Source organism: Lissotriton vulgaris, chromosome 5 (genome assembly GCF_964263255.1).
Source record: "Lissotriton vulgaris chromosome 5, aLisVul1.2, whole genome shotgun sequence".
Lineage (NCBI taxonomy): Eukaryota > Metazoa > Chordata > Amphibia > Caudata > Salamandridae > Lissotriton > Lissotriton vulgaris.
The window spans coordinates 1,848,851,913-1,848,875,141 of record NC_141693.1 but is presented as its reverse complement, the minus strand read 5'-3'; the positions used below and the strand labels follow the sequence as shown (position 1 = coordinate 1,848,875,141).

General features: G+C 43.7%; 1 protein-coding gene across 1 annotated transcript in view; it reads left to right on the top strand.

Moving 5' to 3' along the window:
• The window catches only part of CWC25 (CWC25 spliceosome associated protein), a 167,688-nt gene that overhangs the window by 8,755 nt on the left and 135,704 nt on the right, over positions 1-23,229 (top strand). The window contains exons 2-4 of the mRNA XM_086924324.1: positions 14,770-14,942; positions 15,480-15,716; positions 16,356-16,425. Of these exons, the coding sequence (XP_086780450.1) occupies positions 14,770-14,942; positions 15,480-15,716; positions 16,356-16,425 (480 nt within the window). The remainder of the gene's footprint in view (positions 1-14,769; positions 14,943-15,479; positions 15,717-16,355; positions 16,426-23,229) is intronic.

The following is a 23,229-nucleotide window of genomic DNA, read 5'->3' as shown; positions in this document are numbered from 1 at the left end:
CCGTATTATTCCCTCTCACAGGTGCCACGCCCCCTTTGATTCTGACTACCCTTTCGTGTGGTCCTCGGAGCCCACTAGGTATCTGGGCGTTTGGTTGAGCAGGGACGTGGATGAACTCTGGAGGGCAAACTTTGGCTGTGCTCTTGATTGGTTAGAGTCCAAGATCCCTATTTGGAACCGACTGCCTCTCTTCCTAGCCGGGCGCGTAGTGATCGCAAAGATGGTGGTGCTCCCAAAATTCTTATATCTTTTCGTCAACATCCCCATTCCTCTCACTGCTCATTTCTTTCGTAAGGTCCGCTCATTGCTTATCACCTTGATTTGGGCGGGACGACAACCCAGGATTGCTTATAATATCTTGACCCTTCCGATGTCGCGTGGCGGGCTCGGAGCCCCAGACTTTAAGCTCTATACCCATAGCGCTCAGGCCAGCTTTCTTCATTTCTGGCTCCACCCCACTCCGTTCCAACCTCATGTGGCAGTGGAGGCTGACCGTGCTAATACGTGGCAGCTTACAACTGCACTTTTCGCCCTGGCGAAGCTTCTACGCACTGAGATCGACACGGTCGAGACCTTGCGCTGGGTCTGGGATGGCATTTGCAGGATCTCCGTCTCGGATTTACTTTTGGCAAACGCTATGCCCATCACACATCACCCTGCCTTCCCTCCACTCCAGTCGTCGGGACATGGTTAAACATGCTGCTCGCCTCTGCCTCTCCACAATCTCAGATCTGTACCCTTGGGAGGCCTTTTTCTCCCTTGCCGCTGATGCTGGCCCCATGGACACTTTGTTATTCTATCTGCTTTGGGCGACCTGCAGGAAGCTTAACCCTACTTTTTCCCAAACCCCCCCCCCCCCGGTCATTGGCCTCTGTTTATAACCTCTACGCCTCTTCTCCAAAGAAATTGCTCACTAAGATCTATGCTTACACACTAGCGTCTTTCTCCATTTCCACAGATCGGGCGCGTTGCATGAGGCGAGGACCTGGGAATTGAGATGTCCAGGTGGACTGGCTGTACTGTTGCACTCAGATTAAAAGCCTCTCCCACCAATTACCGTTTGCGTCTGATACACTTCAAATATTTACACAGACCATATATCACTGGTCCCCCCCCCTGAAATTTTTCTTCTGCCCCTCTTAATGAATCTCTGATAACGCCATACTAACATTGTCTCCATTGCCACATGAACGTGTTATTATTTCTGCTGTGCTGCAATGTATTGATGTGCCTTATCTTTTGCATTTGAGTAATTATGTAATTGTACTGTGCATATTTCTCAAATAAAAGGTTTTGAAAATAAAAAAGTTATAAATAAACATATCCCAAGATGTATTGCTACCTTTTCCCCATAAAAAACCCCCCAAAAAACTATGATATTGTTGTTTATGTGGCGTAAATCAACACATAACATCAATTTGGCATTACCCTTACATGCCACCACCAAGGGTGAAACCCATGCGGATGCCTCAATAGGTTCTATAATTGCAGCATTCACGTTTGTCCAGTTCTTTCGCAACCTGTCCTCTTGATGATATGGGAACATTTCTGACTTTATGTAGTTTCAGTACATCCTCTTTCTTGAGTCTGATTTTATGTTCGAATCCACCCAGTTTGACATTGTTTTTCTCAAACACTTGGGGAATAAAAAAAACAGTTTGTCTCCAACTTTCACACCTTTGTTCATAACTAACACTTGTTCTTTAGCATTTGTATCAATGATAATGTGCAATTCCTTCTGATCTATCCAAACAAGTACCGATAGACTCTTCATAGAAAGATACAGATTTCCCATATACACTACGAATTTTTTATTCAAATTTGACCCAGCCGCACCCTGTCACCTCATTTTTTTTCTCCTCCATAACCCTCTTCTTCGATATCAGGAGAAAACTGTTTCAGACCCCCCTTATCCACAAATTGCTTCTTCCACACATCCTCATTCATAATAGTATAAGTCGAGCTTGAATCAGCACTGATTTTGATACCGGACCCCCCGAATCCCCCCCACCCTCCCAGCCTCCAATCTTCATTCAACACCATGGTTTGTTTTGCTCTACCATCCATCTGTAACATTCAATACCAGTTTTGTCCCGAACTCAGAACAACAACAATCCGACTTTTCTTTTTTTTAATAAATTTTTTTTTATTTTTCTTCACTACAACAAAGCATTATGAGCTTTACATATATCACAATTTTATCCATTACAATATTTTTTGCATTATTTAAACTCCAACCTTAAGTACTAACATACACATTATACAATACAGCTACACAAAGAAAGCATACACAGTATGCAATTCAGCTACAATAAGAAAGCAAATCCGAAATCTACAAAAAACCGAAAACAGTAGAGACAACATCTTCCCACCCCCTCACCTAGTTATTCCTTCTTTGCCTCTCTTTCCATTTACATAGTGGCTCCCAAATTCTTCTCCCCAATCGTCTTCCACTCTTCCCCTTTCGAGCATAAATTTTTTCCTCTATATTATATGCATACAGGGTATTTGCCAGCCAGCATTGCAATTTCGGAGGGCTTTTATCTAGCCAAGCCCTAGCTATTGTTAGCCTATAGACAGCCATTATTACAAACAGAAATTCAGCATATTGAACCTGCTCTTCATCGTTCACACCTAGCATAATCCAAGCTGGTGTAAGGGATATCTCAATACCCAGTGATCTTGCCAAGAACCCCTCAATCTCACTAATCAATGTTCGTAATTGGGGGCATGTTGCGAAAATATGTACGCTATCTGCTTCCAGCTCATTACATCTAGGACAGTTGATTCCTATATTCCCCCCCCATTTTGCAATCTTTGCAGGTGTAAAGTACAAAAAATAAAGTGTTTTATAATGCTGAGATTGCAGCGGGGCAGCACATAGTATCGTACATCCTAAATTCAAAGAATCAAAAAACAAGTTACTTTCAACTCCCAATTTATCCTCCCATTTCTTACTAAATTTAGCTAAATCATCCTGCTTATCTTTCACCAATGCTGCATAAAAGGATTTGATAGAACAATCCCCCATCAGTTTTATTTTCTCCATTATTTCTATTTTATTAAAACCTGCTGGACCTCCGACTTTGTTATTAAGGAAACTTCTAACCTGTAAATATTTGAAAAATCCCCTATTGTCTAAGCCATATGTGTCTCTTAGCTCTGAAAATTGCTTAAAACCATCCTGTGAGAATAAATCTCCTATTTGCGTAACCCCCCTTAGAGCCCACTCTGCCATAGTGTGATCTGCAAAGATTTCCTTAGGGAGTGACCTATTGTTAATTAATGAGACATACCTATTATACCTCCCCATCTTTACTTTCTTTAAAAATGCATTCCAGATCGTGACTGCCGCTTTGACAGTTTTAAACTTAGTCCTCTTAAAATAACTATAGTCAATACATTTTAGGAAACAGTTCTCAGCATTTACCCCAAGTGCGACAGCATAAACCTCTGTAGACATCTTCTGCAGTCTTACATCATCAGAGTTTCCTCCAATAAGACCTTGAATATATTGCAGCACAGTAGCCATATAATATAAACGAAAGTCTGGTGCCCCCCATCCCCCTTTTTCTCTGGGGAGTGTCATATACCTATAAGCTCTCCGGGTTTTACCTTGAGCCCATATAAACCTGTTACATATAGCCTCTATACCGTTAAACCAGCTGGCTTCAATCAACAAAGGTACAGCCCTGAACACATACAAAAATTTGGGTAAAATCATCATTTTGATGATGTTTGTACATCCAACTAGTGACAGGTGTAAATTGTTCATTCTTTCCAGATCTTTTTTCATTTGAGCTATCAAGGGATCCATATTCTTTTCCACAATTTTACCTACTTCTGCTGTCATTTGTACCCCTAGATAGGTTGCCATATTCGTCACTCTATCATCATTACAAATTACCCATTGATTTTTAACTATCTGTGTTTTAGTGATGTTCAAACTATATCCAGAAAACTGACCAAACCTCTCAGCTTCTGCTTCAATTGCCCTGATGGCAACTGAGGGTTCTGGAGTCAGGATGGCGACGTCATCCGCATAGGCTAATGATTTAAGTCTACAACCATTTAGCACTAAAGGTGATATCTGTTGATTATTTTCCAATTTTCGTATATAGGGGTCAAGGTATAAAGCAAAAAGCAGGGGAGAAGAGGGGCAACCCTGCCTTGTGCCTCTCTGGATATTAACTGCAGCCGAATAACCTCTATTGATTCTTATCTTGGCCGTCGGATTTATATATAATGTCTGCAGAGCCTTTATAAATCCTGGTCCTATACCGTGCCACCTCAAAACATCCCATAAATATCTCCATGAGACCCTATCGAATGCTTTTTCAGCGTCGAGAAACACCGCTGCCATTGGGTCTTCCAGGGTGTCTGCTACATCAAATGCCGTAATTACTTGCCTAGTATGCTGGGTTGTTCCCTTACCTGGAATAAATCCATGCTGAGAGGGAATAACCATGGATTCAATTATCCTAGATAATCTTTTTGCCAACATTTTGGAGAACACCTTGACATCGGCGTTCATTAAAGTAATGGGTCGGTAGGAGCCCGGGACGTCTACCGGTTTGCCTTTTTTTGGAATAACAATGATGTCTGCGCCTCCCCAGGAATGTGGAGCAGACTCACCCACAATCCGACTTTTCTTAATCATTACTGCTAGCATCATCATCTGATTCTTCATACTCTCTTACACAGTTAACCAATTTTGTTCTCCTTCTCCTGACTGTAGCATAATTTCCTTTGCTTTTTAGCAGGGCATGGTTTTTCATACGCCTAAGGCTCTGTACTTCCACACCTAAAATACTTAAATGACTTTTTGTATACTTTCACAGTTCTAGGTGTATTCCCTGCATATTTCTGTTTTGCATTTGCTTTTATTTTAGCAACCATGTCATACGGTTCCATTACCTCTATCCGTAAATCAGTAGCAAATCTGCTAGACGTCTCTGCTTTAAGCACAATTGCAAGCACATTGTCTAGACACGCATCCCCATTCATCCATAGTCTTTCCTGAAATGTAGGATTTAAGGCATGCATGACCATTTGATCACGGTTCAAATCTTCTAGCAAACCACCAAACGCACAGTTGCCAACTTTTATAATTCACTGACATAGTGCTCAATCGACTCCGACTTAGGATGTTTCCTTTGAAAAGATTTGAACCAGGTTATACCAATGCAGACATTTGGGGCAAAGTGTTTTCCAAATTAGCCAAAACAATACTGAAAGCATTATTTTCACCTCCACCTAAAACAGTTTTGTTTATCTGGTTATAGGTTTGTAGTCCTTTCGGCCCAAATGAATGCAACAGAATGCGTTTTTTGTTTCCCGGAGACATTTTCCCATCAGAAGCCACAGTTTCAATGTAATTAAGGAAGTATTCTTTCCATTCAGTCCTTCTCAAAACTAGTTCTGACCCTGCAGTTGACACGATGAAAATGTTTGTTGGTTCATTCTGACCAATAATACGGGAAACCCAAAACAATACTTGTATGTCTTGTGGAATTGTTCAGTGTATTCCAATAAACAGTAACCACAGTCCCTTCTTCGCCACATAATAAATGATCTTATTTTCTGATTTGTATCTCTATCTCAAGGGATTCTCCCTGACTGCTTGAAAACAGGACAAGTGGTTCCCATAATCAAAAAGCCTACAGCGGACGCAACAGATCCGAATAACTTTCGCCCAGTGACTAACATCCCTCTTCTGGCCAAACTAATCGAGAAATGTGTGCAGGGGCAACTAAGCCAACACATCACCAAATTCTCCCTACTAGACGACTGCCAATCAGGATTCAGAGCAGGACATAGCACGGAAACGGCTATACTACATATTGTGGACGACGCGCTACAAGCCCTAGACCAAAATCGAGCATGCCTACTGATTCTCCTGGACCTGTCATCTGCATTTGACACGGTAAACCACGAAGCCTTACTGACCAGACTTCGAGATAGGATGGGACTCACTGGAAATGTGCTGAATTGGTTCGACTCCTTCTTACGGAACAGGACACAAAGATTCCTGGTCAATCATTCTACCTCAACTCCATGTCCTAACACAATAGGAGTCCCACAAGGATCGACACTTTCTCCAGACCTGTTTAACCTATATGTTAAACCACTTACAGAAATTCTCCGCGAATCACAGATATCCTACCACATGTACGCGGATGATACGCAAATTTACATAAAGGTAGCCTCCATTGAAGACATTGATCGGATGAACGAGTCCTTAGGAAGAGCGCTGCAATGGTTATCCACCAACCACCTGAAGCTAAATGCTCACAAAACAGAGTTCCTACTAATTTCGCCACCAAGGTGCCAGTCGGAAATAAGGGAATGGACCAAACTAGTGACTGCACTAAACTGCACCCCAACATTAGTAGAATCAGCTAAATCGCTTGGAATCACCCTAGACGAGAACCTCGACATGAAAGTTCACATTAATGCAATGGCTAAAAGTGCCCACTTCCACCTTAACTACTTAAGGAAAATGAAACCCTACATCTCTGAAATGGATCTAAAGTTAGCTATCCAATCTCTTGTTATCTCTAGGATTGAATACGGCGGCTCCACCTTAGCAGGTCTACCAAAAATGTCAACAGCTCCGCTAAAAGCCTGCCTCAATGCAGCGGCAAGACTGATCACAGGATCAAGGAAATTTGATCATATATCCCCTCACTTGAAAGCATGAAACTGGCTACCTTATGAAGCCAGAATCCAAATGAAGTTAGCATGTATAACCCATAAAGCGCTTCACTTCAACACTCCTAGATATCTAGCCAAGAAAATTAAGATATCTGGAGGTGACAGACCAGCTCGGAGTGCCGTTGGTCTACTATTGCGGCCAGCCAGATTCCGAAAGAAAAAGACTTACGACAGAGCATTCTCGGGAGCGGCACCTAGAATCTGGAACTCTCTTCCTCCAAGCATCAGGAAGATTTGCAATATTGCATCATTTAAGCGGGAAGTGAAGAGCCTCATGATGAGTAAATACCTTGCTTAGATAAGCTGCCCTGACCTAGAGCTGCTCTCAGAAGGAGAGGCTCCAACTGGAATATTTTCAAAGCTATTTGGTGACTCAAGACTTGAGATTTATATAAGACGCAGAGATACTCTTACCTAATGACCTGAAGGGCAATGGGATAACATATCTTGTCTGGGTATATGGCATATGATATAAGCTTAGCCTTACCCCACATCTTAATACGAATTGCATGGGATCTGTGCTTCGCATATATACTATCTCTCATAATCATGTCCACACTATTATCTACCTCATAACGGCTTTGTTTTTAGAAAGGTTAACACTTGTTAAGCCAAAACCTTACCATCGCCTACCTCACCTTGGCTAGGAATATGGGCATATGATATAAGCTTAGCCTTATCACACCTATTAATGCGATTTGCACATGTGTTTTGTTTGCATATATACTGTTCACATAATTGTATTCATTCTATTATATACCTCATATCTGTTTGTTTCCTATAATGTCAACACTTGTGTTAGTTATCTATTCTGATGTTAAGCGCTCTGATACCCACGGGTCTTGTTCGCGCTATATAAAACTCTACAATAAATAAATAAATAAATAAATAAATAAATAATAGTACAATTTGTTTTGTCTCCGTACGTTCAATTGAGCTTATTCATTTGAAAAGTTTTATATAGCGTTGGCTGACCTAAAGGAATCAGAGCGCTTTACATGAGGAAGAACATAGTATCAGAACATAGTTATAAAGTTACATCAGTTGCTGGAGCATAGTTACGTGAGTTCCAAAAGCAAGCATAAACATAGGATGGAGGGGGTAGGAAATACAACGGGGAGACGAGGAAAAACAGTGTCCGACATCCGGCTGGGTAGGTGACGGCCGAGGGGTGAACCAGAGCTAAACTCCTCAAAAGCGGAATAGGACAGCTCCACCAGTCATCTGCCAAAGGTTGCTCGGGTACCGCAGTACATACAGAAGGTTCTTGATTCTGCCTAAGGGGGGCATCCTCAAAAAGCGCCGGGCACGTGTGCGGCGCTGGGCTCCGAGCGGGAGTAGGATAAATCCCAATCCTCTGCTGGGTGTGACTCCCTTGTCGCTGTCGTCTCTCTCAGAGGGGTGTCTGAAACTCCAGAGCACAGATGCTGGATCCCTCCCCAACAAGGGAAGAAGGGGAACTTTGGTGAAGGTACTGTCAAAATGAGGCAACTGAATTTGCACATTAAAATCATAACGCTGCACCTCCTACTCCTCAACTGGTGTGTAAACAATGGCGAGCGTTGTTTACTCTTAAACATAGTAATTCACTTAAGATGGGCGCCTGCTTGCATCATCAAGCTGTGTTTAGGGCGCCATTCTCAGCATGTGATTACGTCTTCAGTGCCGGCTCAGTCTCGCTCACAGACTCTGCCTCGCGCACTCACATCCGATACGCTGCTTGGGCAGCAGCTCACAGACTAACATTTCCGTGGCCAGGACAATGGAACTATGTGTGTGAGCCAAAGCCAGCTCACACAGACTGTACCAGCAGATACACCATAAGTCGGTAGAAGCCACTCACAGAAGATTTTGTCAGATGGTGATTCCGCCCAAAGGTTTATAAGCTTGATTCGTTTTCCTAAAGCAATGCTTTTCAATCGCTTTTGTATGTTGATACCGCAACCTATTCTCTGCCTGTTCCTTTCCTCCTTACGATGTCCTCAAACTCATCTCCAGTTTTGTCTCCAGTTTTGTTCGGAGGAATACACCACATAGGATTAGTCTGAATGCAGATTTATTTGTACAAGGAGCAAACGGGTACAAATATGTACGGCCTCCACCAAGTCCCTTCACAATTTCTTTAGCCTTACCCTGTAGATTCTACCACACTTGTCATACATTCTTTAATGCATCATTTCACATTTTACTATTCCAGCCCACCGTTATAAAATATTCTAGAAATGATGGGCATAAGTTTGTGTGACAAGGGCTCTGTGGGAAATTGCTTGCCTGAAGGATGGGACACAGTGGTGGATGAGTGAGGGGGGCTAATGGCAACTAATAGTCAAGTGACAATACAGCGTCATAGAGAATACGCTTCTTCGGTCCTGGGCCTTCTGTTTACTGATGGTTAAATGCTGACAGCTTAGTTGGTCTCCTTGATAGGAATAACATGTATAATTAGCAGAATCCATAATATCTAAATAAAGTTCTCCCAGTGTGTCGTATTCATATTGGCACATAGTTTTCTAGTAATGTAAGGTAAATGTATCTTTATTTCAAAGAGTAATAAGCATCTTGCTTAAAAACAAGGCAGGTGTAGTATTTGTCCAAGGTTATATTGTGGGTCATGTTAAAAAAGTATGATGAGAGTTTAACCAGGTTGTTATTGATTTTGAAGGAAAGTGTCATGACTAATAAATAGTAGCTTATTTAGACCACCATGTCCTGGAACTTAAAAAGAAGTTACTGGGAGCAACTCTCCACCAAACTAATAAGGACTAGTTTAGTTTTTTCTTTGGGTTATTGGAGTACTATGTCAAATTTGTACCACATTTTGCTTGTAAGCCGACACGTTTTACACAAATAGAACAAGAATGAGGAATATATGTGTACAGAAGGCTGTGTAATGGTGTGCCATAACATAAGAGTAATTAAACAACAGGGGGTGGTGATGGACAGAGTTTCTGAATTAAGCAGAATACTCTCACCCAGTCAAGAGATCAGGGCTTAATCCAACACCGTTTTTTAGCTCACTGCACCATCCCAGCTCAGAACCTGGCTATATGCAAATTAGTCTGTCCCTGGCCCAGTGTATCATGGGAACAGGGCAAACCAAACTACCAAGCCAATTCTTTCACTGGGAAGGAAACAAGCTACCGGGGACCGGTTTCTGGCATTTCAGCCGTCTTCGGCCCGGCTTGCTTGAATCCTGATGGTGCAATGAGCTAGGGACTCACGTCTGAGTATACCCTTCCACGCTTATGGTGGACAAAATAATTAAACAACAGGGGGTGGTGATGGACAGAGTTTCTGAATTAAGCAGAATACTCTCACCCAGTCAAGAGATCAGGGCTTAATCCAACACAGTTTTTTAGCTCACTGCACCATCCCAGCTCAGAACCTGGCTATATACAAATTAGTCTGTCCCTGGACCAGTGTATCATGGGAACAGGGCAAACCAAACTACCAAGCCAATTCTTTCACTGGGAAGGAAACAAGCTACCGTATAACATAAGAGTAGCAGGCTAGGGTGAATGCACCCCACCCCCTTTCCAAAGTATTGATTGATTCTCCCTTACCCAGTGAATACCATTGCTTTAGTTTAAACTGTCGCTCCCTACCTAAACATCAGCCCCACTTATTTAACTTCCTTGTTGATGTAGACCCAGATGTGGGTTTCTAACAGAAACCTGGCTTCACGAAGGGTCCCTACCAGATGTTATATTGGCACTTCCTGACAATTTTTCCTTGTTGGGAATTAAGACCCCTTAAAGTAGATGGAGGTATCGACCATTATTTAAAAAAAAAATGTAGAACTGTAAATTTGTGGACCTCTAGATTCCTAACTATGAAGCCTTGCTCTTCTCTATTCATCCCCCCGCCTAAATTTACCTTTTCGGTGCTATTATCTATGCCCTCCCCCCGGGCCTTCTTACTTCTGGTGCTTACATCTTTCTGACTTTTTTGACCCCATATCCTATAGGTAGCCATTTTTTCTGTGCTTGCTGATCTCAACCTCTACCTTGAGAACTCCAATGATGAATCAACATCTGCACTTATAGAGGTTTTGACTATTCTTCATCTTTTGCTCCTCAACTCTTTACGGACTCAGTTTGCAGGGCACCTTCTGGACCCTATTTTTCTAATCTTCCAACCTTATCTGTTGCTCCACCCATGCAATTTTGCTAGACCGATCATTTTGCAGTATCTCTTACCATTAAGCTTCTCTCCACTGCTTCTACCAGGCCGGCTTCACTGCCTAAAACCAGGAAATGGTCTAAACTTATATGCTAGTGCTTAACAAACTGGTCCTTGGAAAAAAACCCTTCCCTTGTATCCCTACCTGACTGAGACCAACTCTGCATCAGTGGCTTACAGAGGCAATCAATTCGGCCCTACTACTTTCAGTTAAACCACTGCACAGAATACATCCTCCTACCCCCTGGTTTACTGACTCTAAAACAGGAAAAAATTGCTGCAAAGCCGTAGAAAGATAATGAAGAAAACACTATTTATCTAGTGCGAAGTCTAAATACTTGTACCATTAAAGAAATGCTATGCCCTTTGCAGATTGGCTTGCACAACCTTCTTCACTGAGATCTCGATCTCCCAAAACTGCCAGAAAACCTTGTTTAAAGTTTTGAATAAACTCTCGGCAGCCAGTACTTTTCTGCCTCCTCCTTCGCTTTCTCAACATCAGTGCGTTGAGTTAGCGATGTTCTTCTACAATAAAGTCAAGTCCATCCACTGCCAACTCTATAATGGCACCTACCAACAAGGGTTCCCCATAATTCACACTGAGGGTCACCTTGATATTTCTCCCCAGGTTCCTGAGACAAGGTCATGGCTCCCTTTGGACATGACTACATTGCAGTTCTTACTGGGATCTATCAAGTCCGGTTCATCGCTTGATCCCCTTCCTTCCTCTAAACTTAGACTTTTAGACAAGGCTGTCCTTACTGTGATTCCCGACCTTCTCAACACAGGACTTGTACCTCCAGAGTTGGAAACATGCTCTTGTTCTTCCTCCTCTAAAAAGGGAAGGTCTTGATCCTCTCTGTTGGTCAAATTTCTGCCCGATATCTCAATGTCCAACTCTCCTCTTTTGTCGTAATCCGTTGCATCCTTCACAGTCTGTTTTTAGACCAGACCATGGCACCAAATCCTTCTCGGAGTCTCTGAATATCTCAGGTAACAGCTCGACTCGCGTGGTACTGCTGCCCTTATTTTGTTAGACTTAAGTGCAGGTTTTGAAACGTCCAGTCTGGACAACGACAATGTGTTTTACCTTGGTGCAGATAAAGCCTCAGTCCATCGATATTCAGAATATGGCTGCGCGTCTTTTTCGTCTACCTAGATGCGCCTCTGCTTTACCTCTGCTTCACCTCTGCTTCATCAATTACATTGGCTCATGGTGAACAAACGCATCGACCTTAAGGCTTTATGTTACATGTTTCGGGCCAAACTCTGCTTGGCGCCCTCTTACATCAAAAGACTGGTAACACCTTACGTGGCTGCTCGACAACTGATATCTTCCAGCCTCTCACTGTTCTTAGTTCCCAGGTTCAGTCTTCCCCACATGAGTGGCCACTCTTTTTCTTACTTGGGCCCCAAACTCTGAAACTCTCTCCCAATCGAGCTTAGGAACTGTCACTATCTGCTAGCATTCAGCAAGAACTTAAAGACTTTTCTCTTTAGCCTCCAAGCTTGATTCTCTATCTCGGCTTTGTTTGCCTAGCACTCATGTGGCTCTGCCTCTGCCTTGTCCAGCCCCAGGAGACCCTGTTAAGTTGCTGCTCGCTCTATAAATCAGCCAAATAAATAATTAAATAGCATCAGGATGGATGTAATTAGTTATGGATTGTGTTACTGTAGCAAATGAGAACGCTTGAGTGAGAAGAAATTTAACGTTTATATCGCATGTGAAACTATTGGGTCTGTTGCTTGACCCAGTAGATATACATGAGAAAGTACTTTGAGTGGCCCAAATGGAGGATATAGTTATATAGGTAATGAAGAGAAAGGTAGGTGAAGAGGTTTGGAACCCTGGGTTAGACAAAGCTGTAAAGCGCCCTTTAGGGGATTCCTTCATGTGCGTGTTTAGCGTCAAGTTGCAGGCTAGATCTCACTCGTCAATCAAATCTATTGAAGGGCCTGTGTTCCCACAGAATAAGTTTGCCTTTGATATTTCTGGCCTCTGTTTTGAGAGGCATAACCTAATATGCAATGTTGCTAGCTGATTATGGGCCTTGCTTAGAGTGGCCTGTCAAAATGTGGTTATCTCGTCCGCCTTATTTAAAGTGTCATTGAGTATAATGCACTTCTAATATGGCGAAATGTGCATCCGCCGCTTTTTTGCTTAAGTCCACTGTCCGCCAAACTCTGAATGCAATGCTTTTTTTCTATTAGCATTATCGCATATTGGGCTATATCTCCCAAAACCCCAAATGGGCTGGAAATATCCAAGGCAAACTTATTCCAAGGAAACACAAGTTTGACTGCCTAGGGATTCATAATCTGCAACTTGTTGTTAAGCACACACAAATACCACAGCCTTGTACATTGTGCTCAACTGTTCAGACCAGGCCACTATAAAAAAGTCTTTACTGCATCCAAAAGGTTTGAAGTGAGATTTGTGCTCCTTGTTTAGACCATGAATGTAATAGAATTTATGTGGGACATTTTTAATAGAGATGGATATTCTGAAGAAATCGTGACAGATTTTGAACCGGCAAGAATTAAGCATATGAGGACCTCACTTTGTGTTTCTAAGAGTCTGATGGAATATTTAAATCTGATAATCAAGGACAATGTGGAGCTCGGCGCTATAGGCCGTGTAGACTGTACTCCATGTTAGTACCATGTTGTCACCATTCCTCATTTTGAAGTGTTGCAAATGGATGGGATATAAGGACATGGCAAAGTTTGGAGAAAGGACAGGTTGTTTGTAAAACAGTGTTGTGTGAGAGGCTTGATGTTTATCTTGCATTACGGAAGGCTGCGTAAAGTAACTATAAGATAACATAAGGTGTTGGATAGAGTGGCTTCCCATGCAAATGCTACACCACAAGTTCCAGAGACTTCAGGAATGATCAGAATACCAGCATATTTGAACAATAATATGCCCGGTTAAATCTGTGTAAATTAATACATGTATCTAAGTATGGGATTGTGAATAGAAGGACGGACGGCATATTTAGCAGCCGGTCTTAATTTTAATATTGCATATCGAGATTCTTTGCATAGCTAATTTCTTTTCTTATGGAATTGTGATCCACTGCATTATTTCAGTGCACTGTTCTCTGGTTAGACACTTGTTGTGTATCAACGAGAGCCGATGGTAATAACCTACTTTTTCTACAACATACTTGTTCTGACCACACTTTGAGACTCTTTTTCTTTTCACTAATGCTGGTTGTCTCAGACGTAAAGCAGCGTTTAGGGAAAGGCAGCCTAGGGTTGCGAGGACTGGCGTGATGTGCAGAGAATTTTTTGCATTAGGTTGCTGCATTAAGGGCTGCTTAAGGAGAGGTTGAAATTTAAGCAGGACAGTTGCTAGCACATTACAGATTATAGGTCTCGCATTTGCGAGAGTTTGAGCTATTGACATTGTGAATGACAATGCCTTTAATTTATGTGTTTTAAAACCTGCAAGCTGTGCGTATACATGCACTTTGTACTTATAGTCCTTGCTTATGAGAAGAAAGGCAGGCAGTGTTTTCAAAACACATAAGTAAAAGGCACTGTCATTTACAATGACAATAGCTCAAACGCTCGCAAATGTGAGACTATTGCATTGCAAATGCTTGTTTAAATAGTGATCACCCCCGTCTTAGATTAAATGGGTATTGGAGGGTACTCTAGCCCTCCCTTGCTTGTCATTCACTGCTCTCTTGTTTTAACATGTTTTGTTAACGTCTAGCCGTTTTCTAGTGACATTTTCAATAGACTTATTTGAGTAAGCAGTTTTTATGGCATAGTTCTGCTGCTGTGGTCGAAGCATTCTGGAGTGGGTGTAAAACCTCCATGTTACCTTGATAATAATGTCTTCTGTTGTCTTTTCTTCAGAACCTCAAGAAAAGCTGGCACCCCCAGACTTTGCGCAATGTTGAGAAAGTTTGGAAGGCAGAGCAGAAACATGAGGCTGAACGCAAGAAGATTGAAGAGCTGCAGCGCGAGCTGCGGGATGAACGTGCCAGGGAGGAGATGCAGCGCTATGCAGAGGATGTTGGTGCAGTCAAGTATGTTTGTACTCCCTGGATCTCTTACAGTTTTGCTGCTCTTCTGGAGTGCAGTCCCGTCTCTGTATTAAAATTGTATGATAATTCCTTAATCATTCTGCCTGTAGCATAAAAAAGAATCTTCACAACTACTGGCTTCCTCTGTTTTAATTTCAAGTACAGTTAGCTTAATGTCACCTACTATATCAGACTGATGGGACTAGGCACGGAATGCCTCCTACTTACTTCTGCTGACGGGTCAGAAATGTTTTCTTTAATATTTTTTGTGGTACTAGTTTTCTTATTTTATGCCATTTTTCCATGGTAGAAAATGTTCTAAGTAGACATACGGGTAAATATCATCTCCATGCTAAATTCACTCACTTATGTTGGGTGCAAGTTTATTCTACTATTGGTAGGATTCCTTTGTAAATAAGATCTAGAGCTATTGGTTCATTCAACTATTATTCATACTTCTTCCTTACAACACTTTGGTGGTCAAAATTGTACACTTTGGTGGTCAATACTCTACACGTCCTTATTTTTGATTTTTATCAGGAAAAAAGAGGAAAAGCTGGATTGGATGTACCATGGCCCTGGTGGAATGGTGAACAGAGAAGAGTACCTGCTAGGACGTCCCGTTGATAAATATGTTTTGGATAAGATTGATGACAAGGAGGCTGGCCCTTCGTCTGAGACAGGACTTCTTCCCGGCTCCATCTTTGCTCCTGTTGGAGCCAACTCTGCTCTGGATATGGCAAGCAAAATCCGTGAGGATCCGCTCTTCATGATCAGGTGAGGCAGGAACTTAATTATGGCCCTTCAAGCCAGATGTACTGGTGCATTCTATCACATAAACCAGTTATGGTCCTTCTTTCATCATGAACTAGGTTAGCTTTGGTTTAGGTTTCTGGTTCTGTGCTGGTATTGTAAATGACATGCGAGTGAGGACTTCACTATTTGGGTTTTATGCGGAAGACCTTTGTTTTGTGAGTCCTGCACCATAGCTGAACATAAGGTTAATTGCTCCTGATTAGCGATCTTGCGAACTCAGAACTTTTTTTATGTAATGATTGCAAATATTTCTTGTCTTTTCCTATTGTTGTAAAATAGACTACTAATACTCAAAAGTAATGTAAATTCTTTTAATGAGCATTCATGTTCAGTCAAATCCAATAATGCATGGTCCCATCCTCATAAGGCTGTAACCTTCGGAATATCATTCCGAAGATGATCCGCTGGCCAGCGGGCCTCAGGTTTGTGACATGTGCCCCTTCGTAGTGAAGGCATGTTACATTAATTTGTGTAATTTGTTCAAGTTTTCAGACCCAGTTTATGAGAGGTAATACATTATTTTCATAGCCTGGTGTACATCTGGTGAAGGAGGCCATAGTTCATGAAAATTTGTTTAACACTACTTTCCTTTCTTACCAGGAAAAGGGAAGAGGAGAAGAAGAAAGAGGTTCTGAAAAACCCAGTGAAAATGAAGAAGATCAGAGAGTTGGTATGAAACCTCACTTAAAGTAAAAATGAAGGGCTATAACGAGTAGGACCAGGAAGTTGGGCTGGTAGATTGTTTTCCATACCATTTTGCAAGATGTGTAAACAAACTCTTGAAAGAGATATGGTAATTGTTAAGCCTATGTGCACTGTAGTGGTATCTCACAGGTCTTTCATTTGGGCTCTTATAAATAAAGTAACCTGGGTGTAGGACTAGGCCTGTTATGTGTAACTTGAGGGGTAGCTGTACTCTAAGTCCTGAATCTGTAACGTTTGCTATCCGATAGATACCTCTGCTTTCCACACCTGAATTCGACTGATTGACTAGTGGGCATAAATTACTAGAAGTATTAATTAGATAGATTTCCCTGCCTTACTTGTAGTTAAGCTATGAAGGATAGGGCAGTCCAGGTAAGCTGTGCTCCCTCTAGGTTTAATCCTCCAAACTATTACATCTTCATGCATTTCATAATAGGAAAGGACATCTGGTGGGACCAGTAGAAGAAAAGGTCTGATTATGGATGTCTCTATATAGAGCCTCACAGGGGCAGTGGCGGCCCCTCCCATGAGGCGGAAGAGTGTCGCCACACTGCTTGCGGAGCAGTGTAAGATTTTTTTTTTATAATACCAGAAGGAAATTCTGTTACTATAATTTTGTTCGGTCTCACATAGGCAGCGCTTGCATTGTCTCTTTGAGACATGCTGTATTCAGTTTATGGGCATGAAGCTCCACCCACTTTCTGCCCATCGTTTTAATTGGCTCCTATTACCGTCCTTTGTAAATGGTGGCTTTTTATTGGTCAATAGGCTTAGTAGTCCCTCCTTTGTACCACCTTTTCTCTTCTTGTAACCTCCCATGAGGACACACTGTTACATTTGTTGTTCCTTGGTAGGTTTTAATTACTGGCTTCTGAGTACTATTTTCTTAAATGCCTTTGTCTTGCCTGCTGTTGCAGGCAGGGCGCACACTCCCGCAACGTTTAAAAAAAATTATTTTATGCAACTTCAACAATGGTGGAATAATGTTCCTCGATAGGCGCCTCTTAAAGGTGAGTATTCTACTTTCCACTTACAACCTTCACTCATCAGTACAAAGCTCTGGGAATCTGAGGAAAAATCAAGATAAACTTGATAACATATTCTGTTTTTCCCGATCTACAGAGCTCTCTTCCTCTTTGCGCACCCCATGCCTGTCAGTGCCAATGTCTTACCCTCGTCCTGTTTCTTGCAGTTCATCAGCACGTACCTCTGTTTTCTACTAAAGCCTCACCTGTTCTTTTTCCCTCAGTAGTACAGTAGCCACTTTTCTTCCCCAGTCCCCCGAACTGCTCTCTTGTTCTGTTAATTTCTGTCTCATCTTAAATTAAGAACTCAGACCAACTCCACCTTCCCTAACTCTTGCTCAACTGCCGCACCCATCTGGATTCCCTTTCCAGTGGCTCCTGCTCGTCGCCAATAAAAAGATGTCTGGTGCAAGCAGGCCCAGTTCTAGCGGGTGGGCCGGGTGGGCCAGGCCCACCCAAAGATGAGCCTGGCCCACCCAAACAGGAGCCTTGGCCCTCGCAGTGAGGGCTTGAAGGCAGGCGTGCAATCGTGTGTGTCAGCCCGGGGAGACAGCTTCCCGGGCGCACACACACACAGACAGTTTAAGATGATCGCAGCCGCACCAAAGTACTTAACAGGTCTTTAAAAGACCATTTACATGTTAAGGAGGCTTTGCTTAGTTTTTTTTCCCCTTCATCTCTGCATGGTGAAAGGGGACAAATCCTTTCTTTGACAAAGGTAACCTTTGCCTACTGCCCTGTTGCGTTGATATTTCTTTTTCTGTGCAGCGCCGGGAATAGTGGTCTGTTTATTCCTAGTCACCCCCTGACCCCTGCAGCTGCTTATCACATAAGGCTGTGACACAAAGTATGACTAATGGAGTAGGTAAGAGAATGTGTTACAAAAAAATTTCTTTTTAAAATCTGACAGCCCCTGCAGGACACGTACTTCGTATGTGCTTCATCTGAACAGTTTTTTATCATTTCATCATAGCCGATGCTGGTCAACAATAAAACAATACAAAATGCACAGATAAAGCTGGTGATTAATGATCCTGCTTTAGAGCAATCGTTTGTTAGTATTTTTTAAATGCAGATGCACTGTATTTTATGTGGATAGCTCAGTGGGTTACTGCCTTTGTCACAGAGATCCTTGTGTTACTTCAGAAATTACAATCCTAACAAAAGGCAGTGAACAATGAACTGCCACCAAAGAGCTGCAAACAAACATGAATGGTATAATTAGAACTTCGCTTTGTTTGCTTTGTGATATAGTTAGAACTTCCCAAGGCTTTTCATTATTCTAATGTTGCTACAATGAGTATGTTTGGGCAGATATACATTTTTATCAGTAAAGCTGACCCCCATGGAATACTCTTTAAATCCTAAGGTTGTGTTTCCCCAGATCAAACCCTCTTAAAATATACTGCCCACCAGAATTGATGACATATGATTCCTACACCTTGTAATCCTCATTGGCTTATGTGACATTCCCTGTAGACTGATTTACATACTTGTATGATCCATTGTCTCTGTAAGTGTGTGCGTGGAGTAAAGTACTGACACACACTACATTGATATGAGCAGCGCTATACAACAAATTAAATGCATATGAGAGAGGGGATACGTAAACATGAGGGGCGCTGGTGGAGGGTGGCAGTGAGAGAATCTGAGGAGGTGGTAGTGGGAGGGGCTATGGAGCGATGAGGGGCACTGTTGAAGGGTGGCAGTGAGGGAATCCGAGGAAGTGGTCATGGGGTGGAGGGAGGAGCTAGGGAGAGATGAGGGGCACTGATGGAGGGTGGTAGTGAGGGAGTCTGAGGAGGAGGTCACGAGGGGATGGGCTACAGAGAGATAAGGGGCACTGGTGGAGTGTGGCAGTGAGGGAGTCTGATGAGGAGGTCATGAGGGGGAGGGGCTACAGAGAGACTGGGGCACTGGGGGAGGGTGGCAGTGAGGGAATCCGAGGAGGAGGTCATAAAGGGGAGGGGCTATGGGGAGATGAGGGGCACTTGTGGCGTGTGGCAGTGAGGGAATCCGAGGAAGAGGTCAATAGGGGGGGGGCATGGATGGATGAGGTACACTGTTGGAAGGTGGTAGTAAAGGTATTTACGGTGAAAGAGGTTTTTGGTGCAGCGCCAAAAAAGACTTTTGCATCAGCGCTGAAGCCTGCCCTGTCATGGCCTTTCTGTTTTTGTTTATTTAATTAGCAGTCGGGCCATAAGGGCCACTGTGGAACATACTTTAAGTGTGTGCTAATTATATTTATTGCTCTATTCAATGTTTTAAGTATGAAGGTGATTTTACTAATGTTTTTACCGGGAGATGGTGCCTGATATGGGGCGGGGCCCAAGGTCATCTGTGAGAAAAGGGGCACTGGAGAGGGATAGTGACTAATCAAGCTTGTAAGGGAGTGCGTTGAAGAGTCCATGGTCAAGTGGAGGTAGTAATGAAGAGGGTTTCTCCCTGAAGGCTCGCACAAAGGGAGCCAGAGAAGTGTCTCTTGCCTGATACTCCCACCTCAGAAACCTCCTCTTCCCATCAAAGGAACATTACATGGAAAAAACACTTTTTGTGAGTGATAATATTAAAAAGAGATTTGGAAAAGAGTGAGTTTTACTGGGCCTTGTAAGACTAAGAAGAGATAAAGGAGGGCCTTTAAGCAGGCCAGCCTAGACATATATGCAACAAATCGAGCCTGCAGTGGCCCACCCAAATCCGTCCTTGGCCCACCCAATTAAAAATTCCTGGAGCCGGGCCTGGGTGCAAGTAAGATATTTATTAACTCAGTTGCCAGGTAAAATTGCGGGTACATCACGTAGCCCTATACACCCCAGTCCTCATCTTCCCAGCTGTCCGCCCCGGAATCCTCTCCCCAACCTCCGTATTTCACTAACTACACGTTAAGACTAGTAGCTTCCTAATTCCCACCCTCCTGTGGATGTCCCTCCTGCTCCCCATTTGCTCTAATAGTGCCCTATGGAGGATCCCAGCCATGCCTTTCCACTCACCCACACCTTCCGTCTGATCCTCCCCTTCCAGCCTGTTCTCAAGTCCAGTACTTATCATTAACCCTATTTAGTGCCCCTCTTCCTTTCTAGCCCTCTTTGTAACCATGTCCCCTTCCAAGCTCCTCTGCACCCCCTATTTTTACCCTCCTCTTAGCCCAGTCTAGCTCTGATACCCCATTCCTTTACAATGCCTGCTTGTCCCTTCTCTCTGTCCTCTACCCATCCGACCCCTGGTTATCAGCCTCTTCTCCCTATCTTGCTCACTCGATAACTCAACCCTCCTCCCACCCCCTAACCGATCCCTTCACCCCCCTTCTACTCCTCTTTGGACCCTCTCCCTTCAAGCCCCACGTTCTCTCCTTTCACTGCCCCTCCCTGAATTCCCTTCACCATTATTACTCCCCATAGCCCCCTCCTTACTCCAGCCCTTCCCCCACCCCTACATATCTCCATACACTCTTTCTAACCCCCATCTGGGTCCACTTCTTTCTAGCCCTTCTTCTGTCTGGGTCGATTTTCTTTCTAACCCCCTGCCCAACCCATGCAAAGGAATAACTGTTCTACATTTTACCACAAATTGGAAATTCGACAGGCATCCATTCAGTGCAGTTTTGTCTCTCCTGATGCTGAACCCCTGTTAGTAGAGGAACAGGGACTGACTAATGCCCTTAGCAGTCTGATGCAATTGAAAGGCAGAGTTAACATGGTAGACAACCAACAAGTAAATGCATAACTAAACATTAACTACAATATGTCATGTTATATTCATTCTTTACGGCCAGTGGCACAATTAGATGAAAGCCTTAACATTCTCCATCAAAAATATTTTGATCAAATTTCTTGTTTTGTTGCACCACTTTGTAGCCTACATATTAATAGATTGCACCGTTGATAATATAGGTTTAAAGCTAAACGGGATTGACCAAACACCATTAAAACAGATTACATGTGCCTTGGATTGGTGATGTTTTACCACCGTGACGAATGGAAAGAGAGTGCGTTCCTTGCGATGGGCATGCAGATTTTTTTTTTACTAAAGGGGAAAATGAACCGAGTTACAAATGCAATGCAAAGGAGAGATTGCAACTCTCAAGTCGTATTGTCAGTTAATGAATAAATTAGCCACGACTTCAAAGGTGGTAGTTTTGTTTTGTTTGGGGGTGGGGGGAGGTGAAATGAACCACCTGCAGCTATGGCAGAGGTTTTCACCTAGTGATTTCGAATACCAGGAATGATTTTAGACCGGTATCACAACCCTTTGAGATACATTGGGATCTGTGTCTATGCAGCATGAAAGAATACTGGGGAAACATTGTTAATGCATCTACTGCAGTGATTTATGTTTAATCCGCTGGTTGCATATTTGAGAAATACCCCTGATCAGAGGTCTTCTTTTTATGCCAGCCCCCTGGAGGGCCAAATAACAAACAAGCATTTACAATGCAATGGTCTCGGCATTATTAAAGGTAGAGCTATTGGTATTGCTCATGACTTTTTTTTTTAAAATCATAAATAAATGGCATAGTCATTTACAATGCCAATAGCTTAATCGCTCGCAAATGCATGACCGATTGCATTTACACCCACACAGAGCCACACACACAAAGCCACCCACACACACACAGAGCCACACACACAGAGCCCCTCCCCGACACAAACACAGAGCCCCACACGCACACACACAGAGCCCCACACGCACACACACAGAACCCCTCACACACACACAGAGCCCTACACACACACAGAGCCCCACACACACACACAGAGCCCCCCCCCACACACACAGAGCCCCACACACACACACACCCAGAGCCACACACACCCAGAGCCACACACACACCCAGAGCCACACACACACCCAGAGCCACACACACACCCAGAGCCACACACACCCAGAGCCACACACACCGAGAGCCACACACACACACACCGGGAGCCACACACACACACACCCAGAGCCACACACACACACACTTAGAGCCACACACACACCCAGAGCCACACACACACACACACCCAGAGCCACACACACACCCAGAGCCACACACACACCCAGAGCCACACACACACCCAGAGCCACACACACACCCAGAGCCACACACACACCCAGAGCCACACACACACACACCCAGAGCCACACACAACCAGAGCCACACACACACCCAGAGCCACACACACCCAGGGCCACACACACACAGAGCCACACACACACACAGCCACACACACACACACACCCAGAGCCACACACACACACCCAGAGCCACACACACACACCCAGAGCCACACACACACACCCAGAGCCACACACACACACACCCAGAGCCACACACACACACACCCAGAGCCACACACACACACCCAGAGCCACACACACACCCCCAGAGCCACACACACACCCAGAGCCACACACACACCCAGAGCCACACACACACCCAGAGCCACACACACACCCAGAGCAACACACACACACCCAGAGCCACACACACACCCAGAGCCACACACACACCCAGAGCCACACACACACCCAGAGCCACACACACACCCAGAGCCACACACACACCCAGAGCCACACACACACACACACCCAGAGCCACACACACACACACCCAGAGCCACACACACACCCAGAGCCACACACACACCCAGAGCCGCACACACACCCAGAGCCACACACACACACCCAGAGCCACACACACACACACACCCAGAGCCACACACACACAAACCCAGAGACACACACACACACAGACCCAG